This window comes from Ranitomeya imitator, chromosome 2 (assembly GCF_032444005.1).
Source record: "Ranitomeya imitator isolate aRanImi1 chromosome 2, aRanImi1.pri, whole genome shotgun sequence".
In the NCBI taxonomy this organism is placed as follows: Eukaryota; Metazoa; Chordata; class Amphibia; order Anura; family Dendrobatidae; genus Ranitomeya; species Ranitomeya imitator.
In genome coordinates this window covers 758547781-758559892 of record NC_091283.1, presented here as the reverse complement: position 1 = coordinate 758559892, position 12112 = coordinate 758547781, and the positions used below count along the sequence as shown (strand labels likewise).

At 45.4% G+C, this 12112-nt stretch overlaps 1 protein-coding gene across 2 annotated transcripts in view; it reads left to right on the top strand.

Moving 5' to 3' along the window:
* The first annotated feature begins 6163 nt into the window (after positions 1-6163).
* The window catches only part of PLA2G12B (phospholipase A2 group XIIB), a 42156-nt gene continuing 36207 nt past the window's right edge, over positions 6164-12112 (top strand). The window contains exon 1 of one of the 2 annotated variants that reach the window (XM_069753331.1): positions 6164-6458. In XM_069753331.1, the coding sequence (XP_069609432.1) occupies positions 6212-6458 (247 nt within the window). In that variant the 5' untranslated portion in view covers positions 6164-6211. The remainder of the gene's footprint in view (positions 6459-12112) is intronic. The other variant, XM_069753330.1, reaches the window with a different exon arrangement.

Below are 12112 nucleotides of genomic sequence, written 5' to 3'. Positions count from 1 at the left end.
GCACAGGTAACAGGTGGTATTAGAGATCCAGGCAGCCTGCTTAAGTGTCACCTGCTTAACCCAGCAGGAAGTACGTCGGCGTCTAAAAATCACTAAAATTGACAAATCTCCGGGCCCGGATGGGATACACCCCCGAGTACTGCAGGAATTAAGTACAGTCATTCATAGACCATTATTTTTAATCTTTAAAGAGTCCATAACAACAGGGTCTGTACCACAGGACTGGTGTATAGCAAATGTGGTGCCAATATTCAAAAAGGGGACAAAAACTGAACTCGGTAATTCTAGGCCAGTAAGCTTAACCTCTACTGTGGGTAAAATCCTGGAGGGCATTCTAAGGGATGCTATACTGGAGTATCTGAAGAGGAATAACCTCATGACCCAGTATCAGCATGGGTTTACTTGGGACCGGATGAATAGGATTTGGCACTCAATGTGAGAAGAAAAATCTTCTTAATTTATTGATGCATCCAGACAAACAAAACTGCTAAACGTTTTCGGTCCACACCGGACCTTCGTCAGAGCGTTTCTTTGACATTGACTGGATATGGAAGCTAAAATGAATGGATGAGCGTCAGAACAAAGTGCACATACTGCAGCAGATGCTGAGGATCGGAACACACTTAAATATGGAGCGCCATGGAAAGGATCAGAGCCTAGTGGGGATAACGGCGCTGGAGGACCAGATCCTGGAGGAGCAATGTGCTCCTCGACGGGGTGGACACCCTACCTGAGCACCTCCAATCTCTACATCTATCGAGTGCCGTGTTTTCTAATAGTTTACTTGGGACCGTTCATGTCAGACTAATTTGATCAGCTTCTATGAAGAGGTAAGTTCCGGACTGGACCAAGGGAACCCAGTAGATGTAGTGTATATGGACTTTTCAAAAGCTTTTGATACGGTGCCACACAAAAGGTTGATACATAAAATGAGAATAATGGGGATAGGGGAAAATATGTGTAAGTGGGTTGAGAACTGGCTCAGGGATAGGAAACAAAGGGTGGTTATTAATGGAACACACTCAGACTGGGTCGCGGTTAGCAGTGGGGTACCACAGGGGTCAGTATTGGGCCCTCTTCTTTTTAACATATTTATTAATGACCTTGTAGGGGGCATTCAGAGTAGAATTTCAATATTTGCAGATGACACTAAACTCTGCAGGGTAATCAATACAGGGGAGGACAATTTTATATTACAGGATGATTTATGTAAACTAGAAGCTTGGGCTGATAAATGGCAAATGAGCTTTAATGGGGATAAATGTAAGGTCAAGCACTTGGGTAGAAGTAATAAGATGTATAGCTATGTGCTTAATTCTAAAACTCTGGGCAAAACCATCAATGAAAAAGACCTGGGTGTATGGGTGGATGACAAACTCATATTCAGTGGCCAGCGTCAGGCAGCTGCTACTAAGGCAAATAAAATAATGAGATGCATTAAAAGAGGCATAGATGCTCATGAGGAGAACATAATTTTACCTCTATACAAGTCATTTGTTCGACCCCACTTAGAATACTGTGCACAGTTCTGGTCTCCGGTGTATAAGAAAGGCATAGCTGAACTAGAGCGGGTGCAGAGAAGAGCGACCAAGGTTATTAGAGGACTGGGGGGTCTGCAATACCAAGATAGGTTATTACACTTGGGGCTATTTAATTTGGAAAAACGAAGACTAAGGGGTGATCTTATTTTAATGTATAAATATATGAGAGGACAGTACAAAGACCTTTCTGATGATCTTTTTAATCATAGACCTGAGACAGGGACAAGGGGGCATCCTCTACGTCTGGAGGAAAGAAGGTTTAAGCATAATAACAGATGCGGATTCTTTACTGTAAGAGCAGTGAGACTATGGAACTCTCTGCCGTATGATGTTGTAATGAGTGATTCGTTACTTAAATTTAAGAGGGGACTGGATACCTTTCTGGAAAAGTATAATGTTACAGGATATATACACTAGATTCCTTGATAGGGCGTTGATCCAGGGAACTAGTCTGATTGCCCTATGTGGAGTCGGGAAGGAATTTTTTTCCCCAATGTGGAGCTTACTCTTTGCCACATGGTTTTTTTTTTTTGCCTTCCTCTGGATCAACATGTTAGGGCATGTTAGGTTAGGCTATGGGTTGAACTAGATGGACTTATAGTCTTCCTTCAACCTTAATAACTATGTAACTATGTAACTTCAGAATTCTCATAGCCAGGTGGGGTTGGAAGCCTCCCTACTGCGCTGCTCTCTGGGTTCCTGATGCTTGCATTTTCCTCAAGTCCCTCTCTCAGTCTGTCCACTTAGTGAAACGCTACACGCATGGCAGGCAGCTTGAGACTTATCCAGGTACCACTTCCTTGTGGTGACTCCGAGCTCTGGTATGCGGCTGTGCCTTCGGGTGTCAGTTGTGGCCAGGAGACCTGCAATCTCCTGTCCTCGGAATTTGGCTGTGGGGCCTGTAGTTCCCACACAACCACGGACTCCGGTGTCCACTCTGTTGTGCTCAATCCTGGAGTGAGCTCATTCGCAGCTCCACTCCAAGGCTTCTCCTCACATGCTTCCTCTCCCTTGACTGTTTCACTCTGAACTCACTAACCCTGCCTCCAGGCAAGAACTTATAAGGAAGCTACCCTGAAAACTGGGTTAGAGCTCCCCCCTTCTGGCCTGGAGTCAGGAAAGGTGTTGCATGCCAGCGTACCTGCTAAGGAAATCCCTTCTTGCTTCCAGCATGTCATCACCCCCTGTGTGGGAGGCAATGCCACTGTGGCAACCGGACTCCCAAAGTGCCACACATGGACGCATGTAGTGGCTATTGTGTCTACATTGATATCTATATAGGCTTCAGATTAATGTGTATGTAGCATTTGCATGTGTCAGTTCTGTTCACTGTCCTTGATCAATTTTTATTAGTGTCTTACTTTTATATATGTGTTTATTTAAGGCGTCATTGTTATATTTGAAGCATTTTAGACTCCAATTGTTCTCTTTTGTATATCATATGCTCTTATATGGAGTAGCTTTCAGGGTCAGTTAGGATTTATTTTTGTCCTTTTATAAGACCCTGTTATGTATTTGTTCAACCTTGTTGTTGCTGATATAATAACTTACCTCACAACTGTGGCTTTGATATAACCACCCATTTCAACTTAAAGAGGTTGTCCGGCCTGAGGCTACATGTCAGCTGTGACTTTATGTGACTGCAGACTTGTGAATCCCATATCGCACACACTGCACACTGCGAGGATTATCCAATCGCGGCAATAGGAACAGGCAATCGTGAGTGTAACAAAAAGCCATGAGACCTCTGGAAAATTAGTGCAGGATGTGCCATTAATGAGGAGAGACTGCAATCTGCTGGCCACCCGAAATCAAGCAGAACCAAAGTGTGCTGGAAGATTTGCAGGGTAAAAGACCTTGTGTGCTGGACCTGATCAGGTGACCCGCAGCAAGCACTTCCCTGATATAAGACCCCTGCACACCTAACCATGAGGAGATTTGGCCAGGGAAAAGAGTGAGGCAGATGTGCTCCAGAGACACTGCTGAGACCAACTTTGCAGGCCTCAGCAGGAAGTCTGTACTACCCAGGTGCCGGTCACCACCTGGCCAGGTCTGGATTCCCTGGAAGATATCCCACTATTCAGAGCCGCAATCTGCACTCTGTGCTGGTCAAGCCTCTAAGGTCCGACTATGCCTGTCGAGAGCGGAGGCCCAGACCTCTCTGCCCTGAGCCTGAGAGATTTCCGCTAATGGTCAAGCTGAGAAGGAGAGGCATGCTTGCGATAGAGAAAGAACAGTGCAAGTGGGCAGGGCCATCATTTCCAGCTATCACCTATGGCATCGGGGTCGACTGGGACTAGGATTACAGGTTATGAGGGGGCCAGTTGGAGCGTGGGAGGCTCAATGAGCTTTAATAGACTACGTAAGGAAGAGACTTGCGGCCTAGCAGGAAAACCCGGTGACCCCCGCTAGAGCCAGAGCTTTGAGTGAGACCTCATGGGGTGACTCCCAAGACTGGGCGCACCACTAAAGTTAAGTACTAAAAGACTTTCTTCCTCATTCTAAACCTTGTATGATTCCCTATACTGTTAAATTGTATATCTACTAACTGTTTAAAAGTTACTTTTGAATATAAATAGCATTATATCAACCCCTGGCGGTTTCCGCCTCATAATGCAATTTGTATACTTCCAACCACATTCCGACTAGATGTGTCCGGCCTCATTCAATGCACTTGCATTAATCTAGATACAAAAAAGGTTGCACTCTATCGTGTCAAAGCATGTCTCATATGAAATACATGAAATATGAATAGCAAAATGGCTTTTGAACATTAGGAAAATATTTGAGAGATGCTTTGCACAAAATTTGATCAAATAGTGTGAGCCCATCAACCATCGTTAAGGTGGTCTCATTAAAACTGATGGGTCCCTGACCTCCCTGTCCAAATGTGAACACTTACCGAAGGCCAATGTCTGTATGCCTGGGTGAATGTGGACACCTCTGTCAGCAAAACCTACATATTGGTTGGCCGGAACCAAGTGTGATTAGATGTAATTAAAAACCACATGGTGACGGGAGGAGTGCTCAGTCAGTAAGCTAACATAGAAATGACAGAAAAACGACTGGCACATCCAAACTAGTGTGAATAGGTGCATACCAGGAGCAGCTACCTCCATACACGTATTCACCCAGGCATACAGACATTGGCCTTCGGTAAGTGTTCACATTTGGACAGGGAGGTCAGGGACCCATCAGTTTTAATGAGACCACCTTGACGATGGTTGATGGAATCACACTATTTGTTCAAATTTTGTGCAAAGCGTCTCTCAAATATTTTCCTAATATTCAAAAGCCATTTTGCTATTCATATTTAATGTATTTCATATTAGACATGTTTTGGCACGATAGAATGCAACCTTTTTTGTATTTTGTGTATGGAGGTAGCTGCTCCTGGTATGCACCTATTCACACAAGTTTGGATGTGCCAGTCGTTTTTCTGTCATTTCTTGCATTAAACTAGGCCATGTACGTTTAGTCAGAATGTGACTGCATACATGCAAATCACATACATCTCCTTTGGCCAGCACCTATAAATCCTCAAAGTGTGCAGTGCATGCAATGTGAGGATTCACAAGTTTGCAGTCATATAGAGTGACTGCAGACTTGTAGCCTAAAGGTACTATCACATTTAGCGACGCTGCAGCGATCTAGACAACGATCCTGATCGCTGCAGCGTCGCTGTGTGATCGCTGGAGAGCTGTCACACAGACAGCTCTCCAGCGACCAACTATGCGAAGTCCCCGGGTAACTAGGGTAAACATCGGGTTACTAAGCGCAGGGCCGCGCTTAGTAACCCGATGTTTACCCTGGTTACCAGCGTAAACGTTAAAAAAAAAAACACTACATACTTCCATTCCGGTGTCTGTTCCCCGGCGCTGTGCTTCTCTGCACTGACTGTGAGCGCCAGCCGTAAAGCACAGCGGTGACATCACCGCTGTGCTCTGCTTTCCGGCCGGCGCTTACACAGTGCAGAGAAGCACAGCGCCGGGGGACAGACACCGGAATGGAAGTATGTAGTGTTTGGTTTTTTTTACGTTTACGCTGGTGACCAGGGTAAACATCGGGTTACTAAGCACGGCCCTGCGCTTAGTAACCCGATGTTTACCCTGGTTACCAGTGAAGACATCGCTGAATCGGCGTCACACACGCGGAATTAAGCGATGTCTGCGGGATTCCAGCGCCGAAATAAAGTTCTGGACTTTCTGCTCCGACCAACGATGTCACAGCAGGATCCAGATCGCTGCTGCCTGTCAAACTCAACGATATCGCTAGCCAGGACGCTGCAACGTCACGGATCGCTAGCGATATCGTTCAGTGTGAAGGTACCTTAAGGCTAGACAACCCTTTAAATGCCTGTCATAAATTAAGCCTGATGTAACTTATTTTCACTATACACACTATTTGAAGTTTTGTAATAATATTATCCCTGATAAAATACACCTATTTTAGATATTAAGGGACTATATCTCTAATTCTAGGCATGTTGGGATAAACCAGTTCAGATTCTGACTAATCAGCTCCCGGTCTGACTTACACCGAGGCCAACCTTTGAACTGCATGTTGTCTATATTGTGATTATTGCAGTGACCTCTTCTGAGCTGCCACTTCAGTGTATAAAGTCCATTTTCAGACAAACGCTTACAAAACAGAACATTTTCTCTAGACTTATGACTTTTTCAGACAGCATGAGGACGACTATTAAAGCCGCTGTGCTATGCCTGGCACTTGGTATAGTAACTAGCACAGACGATGTAACGCAGACTAGTGCCACTCAGATTCCCTCTGAAGATTCCTCATCAGACTGGGGTATTGGAACAATAAGGGATGGATTTGAAGCAGTCAATGGCTATTTTGATTCCTTCTTGGAACTCTTGGGTGGAAGAAATGGAGTTTGCCAATACAAGTGCCGTTATGGTAAGTCTAATTTCTTTAAAATGATCGAGGCACAGTATGTGCATTTTAATTTGTACCTTCACCTGCTATAGAGACCCTTAGCCTAAAACCTAATTAATAAGTAATAACTTTGTAGATCTTAGAAAAACATGTACTTTAGAAAGAGGGTTAAAATGTAGAAGTAAAAAGTGGTTTGACTGACTATGTATAATAAACTTTAAGCACTGGAAATTGGGATCCGTGACTCAAGTCTTTATAGTGAAAGTAGATGCTTAATCCGCTCCAAAGACATAAATGTTAGCGCTCCTTCAGATATTAGTGATTTTTCTCGTACACAATTAACTGACCTATTTTCATCAAAATCGAACATGTATCTGTGGTTTTATATGGACCACTCCATCCACAAAAAACATAGACATGTGAGTGCAGCGCCCCAGGGTCCTGGTCGTTGCAGTAATATTGTTCTCCTCTAGGGGGGAGTGATGTTACGTCTGAAGGCAATAAAGGAGATCACTTTACCAGGTATCACAAACCATGCAACACACTTCATACTCCAGTCCACCAGCGGGAGCTATGCTCCTATTTATTAGGGCACTCTTCACAATTAGGTAAAACTGGTGGTCTGAATTGGAAGTTAGTCAGAAGCTGGCTGGGCTTCGCTCAGTGAGTTCCTGTCAGGCAGACAGAGGGGAAGGAGAAACATCGAGCAGTGCTGACAGAGTGGTCCCTGACAGGGGTGAGATTCCTGTCAGAGGCCTAGACAGAAGGCCACGGAGCTGCGCCTGCCTGACATGCGGCAGCATCCTAAGAAAGAGACACGAACAGTGAATTGTATTGTAGAGGGTGAGAAATGAAGTCATAGCAAAAGGAGAGGAAAACAGAAGGAGTTCTGCCCTATACAGGCTGCCTCCTTCTGAGGCGCAGGATCCGATAGCTGGAACACCGAGGGAGCAACAGTCTCTATGCCTTGCTCCAGAGACCGGCAGGACAGCTAATTCTACGTTACCTGCCCGACCTATACCCAGGAGGCACAGTGGCAACTTGGGGGAGCTGGGGCGTGCTAGAGTCCCTGTAAAAAGCCTCAGGCCACCAGTCATACGGGTTTGTTCCTATCCATCTGGGGGACAGAGAGAAAGACATAACATCTAGAACACTAACAACAGTTGTGAGGACCTTATGAGAAGCTCAGCAGTAAGGTACTACAACATCCAGGCGCTAGAGGAAGGCTACTGATTTCCACCTGGATAAGGGGACTCTGGATTTGCCTTCAGACCGGCCGCACTCTGCCTGCCCCGTGACCTGGTGCTCTGGACTGTGGATGCTGAACCTTCAGTAAAGGTAAAGAGACTGCAACCTTGTGTCCTCGTTCTTCACTGCGCCTCTCACCATCCACCACCTACACACTGGGAAGCCCTGGGGACATACTTCACCTGTGGGAAGGTACACCATCTAGCTGCCATAACATCACCCCAGTGGACCCCTTAAAGCAGCGTCGGTCACCCTGACCGAATACCACACGTGGCGTCACGAACATTTCCCCTTTAAAGACCTTTCCCCCATTTTCAACGGACCTCCCGAGCGCCACGGACCGGGTCAGCCACCGAGACATCCCCCTTGAGAACTGAAGGACCCGAGACCGAGTTTCCCTAGCTCTTGGGGGCGATCCATGAACAGCCCCATAGACTGCAATGGATTCTAGTTATATCCATAAAAACGCAAACATAACCCGAATTTGAAAAACTGACCTCTGAATGAGGCCTTAATTTTGTTGTAGGGGACTGATATACTGATGACCTATTTTAAAAATATGTCATGAATATTTTGACATCGACAATTGATATCCCTACCCATCAGCAGTTATCAGCATTGGCTGCATGTAAACAGTGTACAAGAGATGGAATATCACAACTCCACACAAACTGTTCCAGATACTGGAGCTCAGATCCTATTCTATTCAATAGGAGTTGAGACATAGCACCTAAGAACTGCCCCTAAGGAGCTAATGCTGAAAACAGAACAGATGATAGTTGGGAGAACCCACTGATCTAATTAAACATTAGTCCAGAGATGCACAACCTATTTTGGTTAAAGTGCCACGTTGTGATACTGAACCAGTGGGGGCCCCCCCTAAAATTTAAAGGGGTGTTACCTTCTGTGACATTTATGGCATATTAAAACTATATACCATAAATGTCTAATAGGTACAAATTGTACTGACAGAGTTTTTACCTCCACCAATTAGTACTCTAAAGCCCCCTTCACATGTCCATTTTATATTTCCGTATGCAGTCTGTTTTTAAGGTTCACAAATAGGGACGCACGCACACCCATTGTATTCAAAGGTGGTGCGCACATGTCAGGTTTTTCACACTGACTGTATGTCCGTGAGTTTGCACTGTTCCTAGGCGCCAGGTGTTGAACGCAGCTCTCAATATTGTTGTCTGGTCCCCCTGAGATCAGCTTGACCTGGTGAGTCTGATGGGCGTTGTATTCCGCATCGTGTTTGTACAGTACATCATATATAAGTAAATAAATGGAAAACAGCGTGGGGTCCAGTGTAATTTTCATAACTAGCTGATGGAAAGCCCACGGCAGAGGGCTGATGTTAATAATCTAGGAAAGGGGCCAATAGTTCTAAATGTTCCCAGGCTATTAATAACAGGTCACATATGTTTGGTTAGCTTTTACTGGTTAGATTACAGGGGACTCCATAAAAAAAATGTAGATTCTTTCTATAATTACCAGCAAAGGCTAAACAAACAGCTGTGGCCTGATATTAATAGCATTGGAAGGGGCCATGGATTTAGCGCCTTGCTCTTCCAACTTGCTCTTGTGCGGTGGCAAGTGGCGTAATAGTTGTAGGGTTGATGTCAGCAGTTTTATGGCAGCTGCCATTAAGCTATGGGTTAGTAATAGAGAGGCATCTATAAGACTCCATTACTAACCCCGTAGTCAAATGTAATAAAGACAGAGACCAAGTAAAGCCCTTTAATTAAAATAAGCACACAGACTCATTTATTTTAAATAAATATTCCTCACCCCTTTACCTATTTACTATTGTAAAATAAGAAATAATAAAACACCATATTCCTCACCTGTCCGCCGATAATCCATTTGTCCCAACAATTACATTTTGTTGATTTTTTTTAAGCTGTGTATTTTCACTGCGTCAAAAAACACAGCTTCTTGGGGGCGTGGCCTGACTTCTGATGGTGCAGGTTGCATAGTGTGGGAGCTCCATTCCCAGGACTCATAAAGCGGCACACAGCAGTGCACAGACGGTGCTTTCTCCTCCAGAACTCCCCACTCCTGCTCCTTACCGTTCGGTGAGTGTATGGGGAAATCTAAAGCCGGCGCAGGGGACCCTTTCAGGCGCATTGTGGACTTCTTTGCAGCCACCCCTCAGCAGCCTCAGAGGCCCAAGATGGCGCCGCTTTCTCCTAGATCCTCCAGAGCTGCACGCCGAGGCTCTCAGTCTTCTGCCTCAAGCACAGCAGCGGCTGATCTCTCAGAGGCTCCAGTTACAGCAGCGCTGCTCAGAGACATGCTTGGTGACCTCCGTACCTCCCTGCAGGAGGATATGCGTTCCATGATGGCAGAGCTCAGGGGGGAGGTGGAGGAGCTGGGAGGCCGCACGGATCATCTTGAAAATAAAATGTCCGAACTGGTAGCTTCTCACAATGATTTGTGGGAAGCTCATGATAACCTGCAGCTGCTTGTTACCAAAACTCATGCTAAAACCCTGGATTTGGAAGACAGATCCAGGAGAAATAATGTGAAACTAAGAGGCATTGCTGATGATCTCAGAGCCTTTCTACAAGACTTTATCACATCTATTCTCCCACTTTATTCCAAAGATGACGTTGTGATCGACCGTATTCATCGGATCCCTAAACCCTCAGGCCTTGACCCTGCGGTACCCAGAGATGTACTAGCTCGCATCCATTTTTTTGTTATGAAGGAGGAATTTCTGCAAGCACTAAGATCGAAGCCGTCGCTACCTGAACGATTTGCTACCATTGCAGTTTTCCCTGATCTGTCTCCAGGAACTCTAGCCCTCCGCAGGGCTTTTGCACCATACACCTCAATCCTGAGGGAAAAGGGTATATTATACCGCTGGGGTTTCCCCACCAAACTTTGCATTCGTAAAGACGGTTCATTTACCACGTGCCTATCCCCGTCGCAAGCAGCCAAGACCCTGTCCCAATGGGGTTTTGACCCTCCTGTGCCCACTCCTGCCTCTGCTTCCACCAAACCTGGAGGATCTGGTCCCCGGAGACGCCGTATTACCCCTGACTGGAAGGTCGCCTGAAGTGTCTATTTTAACCATTTCCTGGCTGGAAGAATTTATTTTTTCCTTTTTCCCGCTCAGTTCTAGTTCTCTTTTTCTTTTTTCTCTTCTTTTTTTTTGCTTGCTGAGTTTTTTGCTGAGGCTGGTTCCTGGCAGGACTCCGCTCAGCATATTGAGATTTGCGTATCTTCTTCAGCAAATTGTGTAACATATTACAATGAGTGTTTCTTTATATTCTATTAATATTAACGGCCTCAACTCCCCTGGTAAGAGATCGATTGTCTGGCGTCAGCTCGCTAAATCCAAACACGATATTATATGCTTACAGGAGACTCATTTACTAGAACGGGACAATATAAGAATGTATTCGAATCTATACCCCCACCAATTTTTTGCGAATGGGAAGACCAAAAAGGCTGGGGTGGCAATTTTTTTTAGCAAGGCTAACTCTTTCCAGCTAATTAGTTCTACAGCCGACCCCGCGGGCAGATACATTATAATTTTATGTTTAATCAACAATACCCCTTACACCATTGCCTGTGTATGGCCCAAATTTTGGTCAGGTTAAATTTCTAAATAATTTATTTCAAATCTTAGGTAATTATCAGCATGGTCATAAATTAGTTGCCGGAGACTTCAACATTCCAGTATCCAAGAATCTGGACTGTTCATCGTCGGCCGTGGCCAGGGGTGATGCGGCCCAGCTGATTAGCTCCTACAATTTACACGATATCTGGAGATATCTCCATTGTAATGAGAGAGACTACACATTTTGGTCCCCTCGTCATGGTTCTTACAGTAGAATTGATTATATTTTAGTAGATGATGTCGCTCTCCCTCACTGCATGTCTGCAAATATAGGTAATATCACTTGGTCTGATCATGCTCCTGTGTCAGTCTCCCTAGAAGACCCTCTTGCAATCAGACCCCCTTCACACTGGCGCCTTAATGACCACCTTCTCTCTGAGCAAGCGAACTCTACACTAATTGAAAACTCTTTGCAGGAATTCTTTGCCTTTAATGACTCGGCGGATGTGCGTGAGGACTCCCTCTGGTTTGCTCACAAGGCAGTGGCTCATGGCCTTTTCATTAAGATGGCTGCGACAGCTAAACGCAAGTATAAAGGTACCGTCACACTTAGCGACGCTGCAGCGATACCGACAACGATCCGGATCGCTGCAGCGTCGCTGTTTGGCCGCGCTTAGTAACCCGATGTTTACCCTGGTTACCATCCTAAAAGTAAAAAAAAAAAAACAGTACATACTTACCTACAGCCGTCTGTCCTCCAGCGCTGTGCTCTGCACTCCTCCTGTACTGTCTGTGTGAGCACAGCGGTCGGAAAGCAGAGCGGTGACGTCACCGCTCTGCTTTCCGGCTGACGTCA